The sequence below is a fragment of the Sinocyclocheilus rhinocerous genome, unplaced genomic scaffold (genome assembly GCF_001515625.1).
Source record: "Sinocyclocheilus rhinocerous isolate Xijiao unplaced genomic scaffold, SAMN03320098_v1.1 scaffold3135, whole genome shotgun sequence".
NCBI lineage: Eukaryota > Metazoa > Chordata > Actinopteri > Cypriniformes > Cyprinidae > Sinocyclocheilus > Sinocyclocheilus rhinocerous.
In genome coordinates this window covers 148,063-156,458 of record NW_015638931.1, presented here as the reverse complement: position 1 = coordinate 156,458, position 8,396 = coordinate 148,063, and the positions used below count along the sequence as shown (strand labels likewise).

Sequence of the window (8,396 nt, the reverse complement as noted above, 5' to 3'; positions counted from 1 at the left end):
TTTAAAGTTGTCCAAATGAAGTTCTTAGCGATGCATATTACTAATCAAAAATTAAGTTTTGATATATTTACGGTAGGAAATTTACAAAATACCTTCATGGAACATGATCTTTACTTAATATCCTAATGATTTTTGGCATAAAAGAAAAATCTATCATTTTGACCCATGCAATGTATTTTTGGCTATTGCTACAAATATACCCCAGCGACTTAAGGGTCACATATAGTATATATTGTATACATACTGTATGTATGCGGAAAAAGTTGAACATACTTATAAATCCAACCTTATATAAAGAGCTGTGCGATAATATAGTTTATAACAAAAGTTGAGATGCACTGTCATTGTATGTCATTATATTATTTGATTGATTGATTTGCATTGACGAGCGGATATGTTTATATGATGTAATAAGATATTGCTGTGACATTTTTCGTCCAATCACAAAAATGGACCATTGATTGCAGCTCTCCATGATGACATAGTCATGCTCAGGTGACTCTTTCTGTTCTTCCAGGTGAAACTGAGGAAATCCAAGAAGAAGAAGAAACCCGGTCGTGGCAGTATGATCTTCATCAGTGAGGAGAAAGAGCGGAGCAGCACCCTCGACAAACGGGTGAGACAAAGAAAATACAGGATAGATGTTACTGTATGTTGGGGAAAAATACATAAATACATAAATATAGAAATAAATCAATATTTGCAGAAAAAATAAATACATCGAAGAATAAATGCAGAAGTAAAATAACAATAAATTATTGTGTAAGTGAATAGCTGATACAAAATACAGTACTTGACCCGCCCTGTGGTGTGATATAATACTCCATTTAAAATGGTATTAAATAGCATTTTACTATTTTATAATGCAGTGTTTATCGATATCGGAATTATATCGTATCGACCGAAATTAAGAAATATATCGTGATATCAATTTTGGCCATATCGTCCAGCCCTATTATGAGCTCATATTAATTGAAACACTACATGGAATATTTGTACTTTAAAAGTTGATGTATCACACCGCAGGACCAATTAAAATGAAGTAGTGAAGGCAAAATGGTGATTAAAAATAGAAGAAAAATATTTTTAAAATGATGATCAGTTACAGCACGTAAAATATACAAATTCATGCAGATTTTAATCAAATATCTTAATGTTGTAATTATTAATTTATTTCATTAATTTTATTTAATAAAAACGATTCAGACACATTGAAACACATTTACTCCGTAAGTTAATTAATTGATTATTTTTGTAGGTTTATTAACCTGTTTGTGTTTTTATTCCGTAGTGATTGTAATAATACTATAATGATCTTTACTCTCTGTCTCTCTCTAGCTTTCCAAGAAGCAGGAGTTTCGCAGTGACACGAATCTGTCAGAGCCGAGTGAGAGCAGCAGCGGCGGCCTCGTCAACTCCAGATCTCTGCCCACTATTACAGGTACAACATAGGGTTGGGCGATGTCTACAAAATTTGCATCAGACAATGTCTACAGTGAAACATCGCGAAGGACGATGACATCGTGGGAGGTGGAGTTAGGGGTGCCCGAAGCGTGAATCCTTATAAGGGAAAACACAATTCCTAACACCGTGTCTACACCGGACGTGAGCGGCGCGACAAAATACTATAGAACCACTGATATGTAATAGAGATTTATTATATATAGATCAGTCTATAGAACTCATTATAATCAGTGATGCTGTCTACACTGGATGCGGCGCGACACGACAAAGACAGTAAACTGCTGCCGTGTTCTATTTATGACCTGCTGACACAAATTTCTAATTATTTTCAACGGTCGCTTTGTCGCTCCAGTGTGGCGAGGCGCGACATTACAGTACATAAAATTTCACTTACCACATAAACAGAGTAAGGAGAGATGACTGAGGACGATGGCGAATGATTTGCAGATCCTCAGTACCACTGACAAACATATAATCTTGTAAAATGTGTGGCAAGTACTGCCGCTCCTCAACATCGTGATGTCTATCAGCCATCGGCGATGGACGATGGCATCGTCTATCGGCCCAACCCTAGTACAACATTCACAAACGCTTGATTCATATCATAGTGGTTTCTCGTATTGACTTCTGTTGTTTTTAATTTTGGCTAATTAAATTTATTTTGTATGTTTAGTAACCCTAAACTTTTGCCATTTATTAATGTGGGAAAAAATGTATCTTTATGAAGCCTGTATCTTTATGACTTCCTGTTTTGTGGATACCAAAATTCTCTACAACAAAACAGGAAGTAGTCCATATCAACAGACAGCTAATTTCCCACACTGTCCTCAGGTCTGTCTCTGTCAGTAGCCAATGGGAGTGAGGAGGTGGAGTCAGCGCGATCCAAGCGTGACAGTAAAAGCGTTTCAATGTGTTTGCCATCTGACCGCACCGGTGACCGTCGCTCCAAAGGAGTCATAAACCTGCTCTTTAAATCCAAGGTAACACACTCGACAGAGATTTAACAAACCACAACCACTGTGAATTCTGGGATAAAACACTTTGAACTGTTACTGTGACTGATTTACTATCGCCTCAGGTACTTCATAATGCGTCCTGATCTGAAATATTGTAGTTTCCTATCATGCACCACACGTACATTATATACTTTATATCATTACCTTTTTTCAAGTGTGAATATGTGTGTGTTTTCCAGCTAAGCTCCAAACCTGATGATGCAAAAACTTCTTCTGAACCGTCTGATGGTGCATCCACTCATTTTTAATTCTGTCTCTGTAGTTTTTATTTTTTTCAAGTATTTTGGCTGTTCATTTTTCTACCACTCTTAACTTGAATCTGTTAAAAAACAGAACTGATAAAGCTCTTAAAGGCTGATCGTAACAGAGCTGTGCCTTGATTTCATTGAATGTGTTTGAAAACAAACTTTAATGAAATGAAGTCAGTGTTTTAAACAGTGTATCGTCTGTCCCAGGAATAAACTCATTTACAATCATGACATTTTATCCTTATTATAAATACATACACAAAGGCTGTAGACATCATTCAGTATTTTTTATTCATGTCATGTTAAATTCAGTCATGTTTATCTATTTGAGGTTGAGTAGATGATCTAAACTAGTGATTACAAAACACCCTTTCAGCGATTTAGAAAGTTCACAAATTTTATTGGTGTAACAAGAGAACAAGAAGCATAAACAATTACATGTGGTTATGATTCAAGCCTAAATTATTTTAAAGTCATCACAGCATATTACAAATAATCACATGTATCAGTACTTGATATAAACACAGCTGAGAACAATTCCTAATTAAGAATATTCAAAGACATCAGGTATGTTTAATTACATGAACTAATTTTTGTTCATCAGAATGAATCAAATCCAATTCTGTTTATATGAACCCTAAACATTGCAATTCGATTCACATATTCATTTCCATTGCATTACATGTATTCTGAACAAAACTTCAGCACATGCATAGGATTGATTGAAGTGTTTACATGAAGGCCGATTGAGCCATACATCCAATTTTAAACAGATTATTTGGTTGTCTGTAAATGTAGCTGGTGTTGCAGATGAAAGCTGTGAACAGATGTTATGAAAAGGGTTTGAAGAAGTCAATATTTAGTTTTTGCATCATCAGTCTGTCACTAACATACAGCCCACAGAGATGCATTCAGTTCGGTTTGTCAGTTTGCCGGTAGATTTGGGATGATTTTTTTTTTACATGTGTGTTTTTTAACATTTCACAGCAGATAGATAGAAGTGCCACATTTTTGATACTGTGTGTCAAGTTAAAAACTCTTGAACTTCGCACCTCACGACGTGTGTATTTGGCTGCACTCTTTCTTGATGCTTTTGAATGCCAGAACATGTCCTGTGTGAACTGTGATGATTAATGGTACTGTGTGTGTGTGTTTGCGAGTTCAGATTCATTTACATTTTAGGAGCCATTTTTTTCCAATTATGCTAATTGTCAATCATATTTGACGATAGTGGTCCTGACAGAAGATGCATTTAAGGCATACTTCATTCACCCATTACACAATCTAACATGGGAACTTCTACACAGTGCTTGTTTCATTGGGCCGATCAACTCTCTCAGGTGATAATCTCCTCTGAGCATCTCTATTTCTGCTCATCTCAAACCGCTCTGGTGATGTTATCTGGAGAAAGAGAGAGAGTGTGTGCAAAGAACTTGCCATCCCTAAATAAGTTAACATATAATGCAGGTGATCTGATCAAATCATCTAAAACTAGATTCATACTGTCAGTGAATTACAAAAATTACAAGATCAATTTAAGGTAAACAGAACAGCAAATTTCAAAATGATTACCTGCAGGAGAGACTGTAGTCAGGACATTAGCATCATTGCTACATATCATGACTTTTTCTTCATAATGAAAGTCGAATGGTAAGTCAGCTGATTGTCTAGATAAATACAAAAATAACCTTAAGTTTACAACTTTTAAACAGTTTAAAAGCACTAAAAATGATTTTCTTGCAGTTCTAAATAAAACAGATTATTGGAGCATGTTTTACGAGAAAATACTACTTCTGTCTCCATCTGTTTATTTGTAATTATTTGTAAAATTTAGAATCAGAATCAGCAATTCCTGAGTGAAACTGTCAAAGTAAATCCTACAACAATTTTGTTTCCGTGTATTAGACTATAGTAAGAAAGTTTTTACTTTATATAAAACCTAAATAATATTTTTTCAATCAGTTAATGTTAAATAAAACATACTGTGAAATTAAATATTATAGAGTGCTAAAACTGATGAAAATGATGGTAAAATCTTACATAGTCTCTCTCTCTCCAGGGATGGTTGAACTTCGCTTTCTTTTAGATGCTCTACCTGGAGGATTCTGGAGATAATGTGAATCCAGATAACATGAGTTTATTAAAACATCATAGAAAGCCTTTATATATGTGTCAATTGGAAAAACAGACCTTTTGATCAGACCCACGTATCAAATAAGTTCAGCGGTTCTTCATTTTGCAAAACACATTGTATTTGTTTTGACTCTCTATAACCTTTAATGGCATTTCAATTGCTGTTACGGTTTGTGGGATTTTTGGTGTAATTCTTAGGTCTGTTTATGGGCTTTTAATGGAAAATGGAAATGGACCAGTGAAGAGTCTGAAGAACTCTAGCTTGCTTTGCCTCTGCAGTAAATGTCCTCTTACGACAGTGAGACATAATACAGTGTTTGTTTGCTATAAATGACTAATTAATAACTGCATGTGCATTGCTAGACCTACGATTCAGATGTTATCAAATTACAAAAAAATGAAACGAAATGAAAAGGGTTTAGCATTCTGAATGGGAAGCACATCACATGACATTGACTTCACAACTGGCAGACATTGTGGTTATCACTTCTGTTATTGAAATAGATACAATCACAAGACACTAGGAAACATCTCACCCTACTAATTCCTGAAAAAGACTGCTTCATTGCTTTAGTACTGAAGGATGGTGAGTCCTAAAAGGAAGGAAAACTTATGAGAATCAATGGCAGCTGAGCATTAATCAGGCTGAGAGTGACCAAAGTCTAAACTGGTCAAGAGCATGCTATCAGGTGACGGGCATGTTGTCACACGTTGGAAGTTTTTCACAATGGATATTAATCTCTTTTTTGTTTCAGTTAAATTTTAACCATAAAACAAGTATAAAAAAGGTCAAATGTAACATACAAACATGTCACCGCATTGTAAGAAAAAAAAGAGACTGAAATCAATAAATGGTTAAAATAAAACCACATAAAAGCATGAACACTTTCGTCTTGAGAACAGTTCAACATTTCAGTTCAAATCCATCATTATACTTATAGTGGCTCCTGCCAGTGTAGTTTTAATGTGCTCTTTTTTTTTCACAGATGTTTTCCTAATTAGGATAGTTTTCAAACCGCTGCTAGTATTTGTGTATTTGGACTTTTGACTCAAAACCTGGTTATTGCTAAATTATAAACCCTAATGATAACTAATCCCAGTCTCCCCTATGACAGTTGTCTATTAAGGCAAAAATAGACAAGTTTTGGTAAATTTTGGGTAATTTTGCTTTCATATCTTGTCTCATTTCAGACTAGTGTGAAAGAAGACATCCAATATACACATTTAAGTTTTTATTACACTTTATCTATTTTTGTCTTTAGATTTCAATTAAAATGCATATCTTTAAAGTCCATTTTCTCAAAATGAGTTTTTTTTCCTCCATTTCAGCAGCACTTACAGCAAACTTTACAGTTTCATATTCTGAAGGGTTTTTACAGAGGGGTTTGTTCATAAATCATTAATCTGATTTTATACAATATTTTATCCCCCAAACATTTTTCTTCAATAAGTTATTAACAGTATTTTCTGATTTATGGTGTGATTTTATTCCTAAAACATGGTAAACTTTTTTTTGTCAGGTTATTAACAGTATTCTCTGATTTATGGAGTGATAAAAAGAGAAATCCATCTGTAAAAACCTTTAACTGTCAACAAAATCAAACAAGAATTTGAACTTGGCTATGCAATAAAAAGTAAATAAAAAATAAAATTATTCTATACATATCTCAATATAATATAGGCTCAATGATACATGTGCAACAACATCTACAACATAATTTTTTTTTTACATACCTGCAGAGATGAAGCTTGTGAATGCAGTGGAGAAGGAAACAAGCAACAAGTGAAGGTTGTGTGTCAGATCCTGCTGAATAAAGTTTCTCTGAAAATATTTCACTTCCTGTTTGCTGACATGACTAAACTACAACTTGTATAAAAATTTGAAAGCATTAAGATTCATTTATTTTCATCTGAATAACTGTATGTTTACAATACTCTACCTATCTATCTAACTATCTATCTATCGATCTATCTATCTCCGACTGATGTTTTTGTGGTTATCAGTCAGCAGTGATCTTTTTGAATGAATGTGAATTAAAAATACATTTTAAAAAAGTGATGTGACGTGTGGATGAGTATGGTGTCCGTTCGGTGTCTTGCTCAAGGGTCTCACCTCAGTCGTGGTATTGAGGGTGGAAGAGAGCGCTGGTCATTCACTCCCCCCACCTACAATCCCTGCCGGTGCTGGGACTCAAACCCGCTTTGGGTTAAACAAGTCCGACTTTCTAACCATTAGGCCACGACTGCTATTCTCAAATGCAGCTATTATCAATGCTTTCCTCAGATTTTTTTGGTGAATCATATGATATCCATCAAAGGACTGTTGTTGAACTGGTTTGTGACTCTATAAAAGATATTGTTCTTCTGCAAATGAATAATCATGTGATGATCTGTTTAGTCGAAATGTTTAAAAGGTAAATAATGTTAGTTGGCTTTTTTTTTTTTTTTTCTTATCCATGATCAAGTTGTATGATAATACCGTACATATGATATTAGAATTTTAAAATTTAAATCATGATTTCCATGTCTGACAAAGTAGGCTAATTGTTTGAAATATCTGACCAGATAAATTAACTGCTTAAGCAGGGCGTTACCCCACCACTTTCGTTACATTTTACTCATCAGAATCCAGCTATAGAGTATAATTCACTATAGTTTTACCACCAACAAACGCTAAATTTGTCTGTTTGCTGCAGAAAATAAGACCTGAATGTTTGTCCTCTGACCTGTGAAAGATAAGATTTCACATTTACTGACTTACAATTTTTAAGAAATTATTTGAGCAACATGAGAATCCGTTTGAACTTTGTAAGTTTAAAGTAGCTACTTTCAGTTAATAGCAGTGTTGCTGGACAGATGGAGTAAAAACACCAAAAGTGCAGATCTGTGGTCATGAGTCATGACAGTACTGTTTGCATTCAGTTCCTCACTCTGAAGTACATCATATGATGAGGTTTAGAGCAAAACCTGAACAGGACACGATGTGTGGTTCCACATGACCATGAAAGCCTTTCAGGTTTCATTTATATTCTGAAGGGTTTTACAGAGGGGTTGTTCATAAATAATTAATCTAATTTTATACAACATTGTATTCCTAAAAACATGGTGAACTTTTTTTCCCCAGGTTGTTTCAACGGTTTTCGATCTAATGGAGATTAGCAATAACAATAGCACATACTGTCCTGCAGAGGGCAGTTTTGATCTATTTCAGTTATGCTCAACCATTCACTCTTATTTTCTTCAAATAATTGTCACTTTGAATAGTTTTTTGCTTCAGGGTTTATGTTATTTTAGAATTATTGGTTGTCCTCATTAGCTTGTTCATGTTGTTAACGAGTGCATTTCCATACATTTTCAAGGTCACTGAAAACTACCTCTTTAAATCATATTTTAAACACACTGAGAGACTAGCGATGTGCCTCGTCTTGTAATACATGTTAAAACTAGCCTACTGAAAGTATCACCGCTTTCAAGAAATGGCCGAAAACTTAAAAACAATGTGTCTGCTAAAATGACTAAATCTGACAAAGCCTCA

At 34.5% G+C, this 8,396-nt stretch overlaps 1 protein-coding gene across 1 annotated transcript in view; it reads left to right on the top strand.

Moving 5' to 3' along the window:
- Positions 1-2,959, top strand: part of dock2 (dedicator of cytokinesis 2) — a 122,152-nt gene extending 119,193 nt beyond the window's left edge. The window contains exons 41-44 of the mRNA XM_016565303.1: positions 518-616; positions 1,339-1,441; positions 2,296-2,444; positions 2,660-2,959. Of these exons, the coding sequence (XP_016420789.1) occupies positions 518-616; positions 1,339-1,441; positions 2,296-2,444; positions 2,660-2,728 (420 nt within the window). The 3' untranslated portion in view covers positions 2,729-2,959. The remainder of the gene's footprint in view (positions 1-517; positions 617-1,338; positions 1,442-2,295; positions 2,445-2,659) is intronic.
- Positions 2,960-8,396: the final 5,437 nt, after the last annotated feature.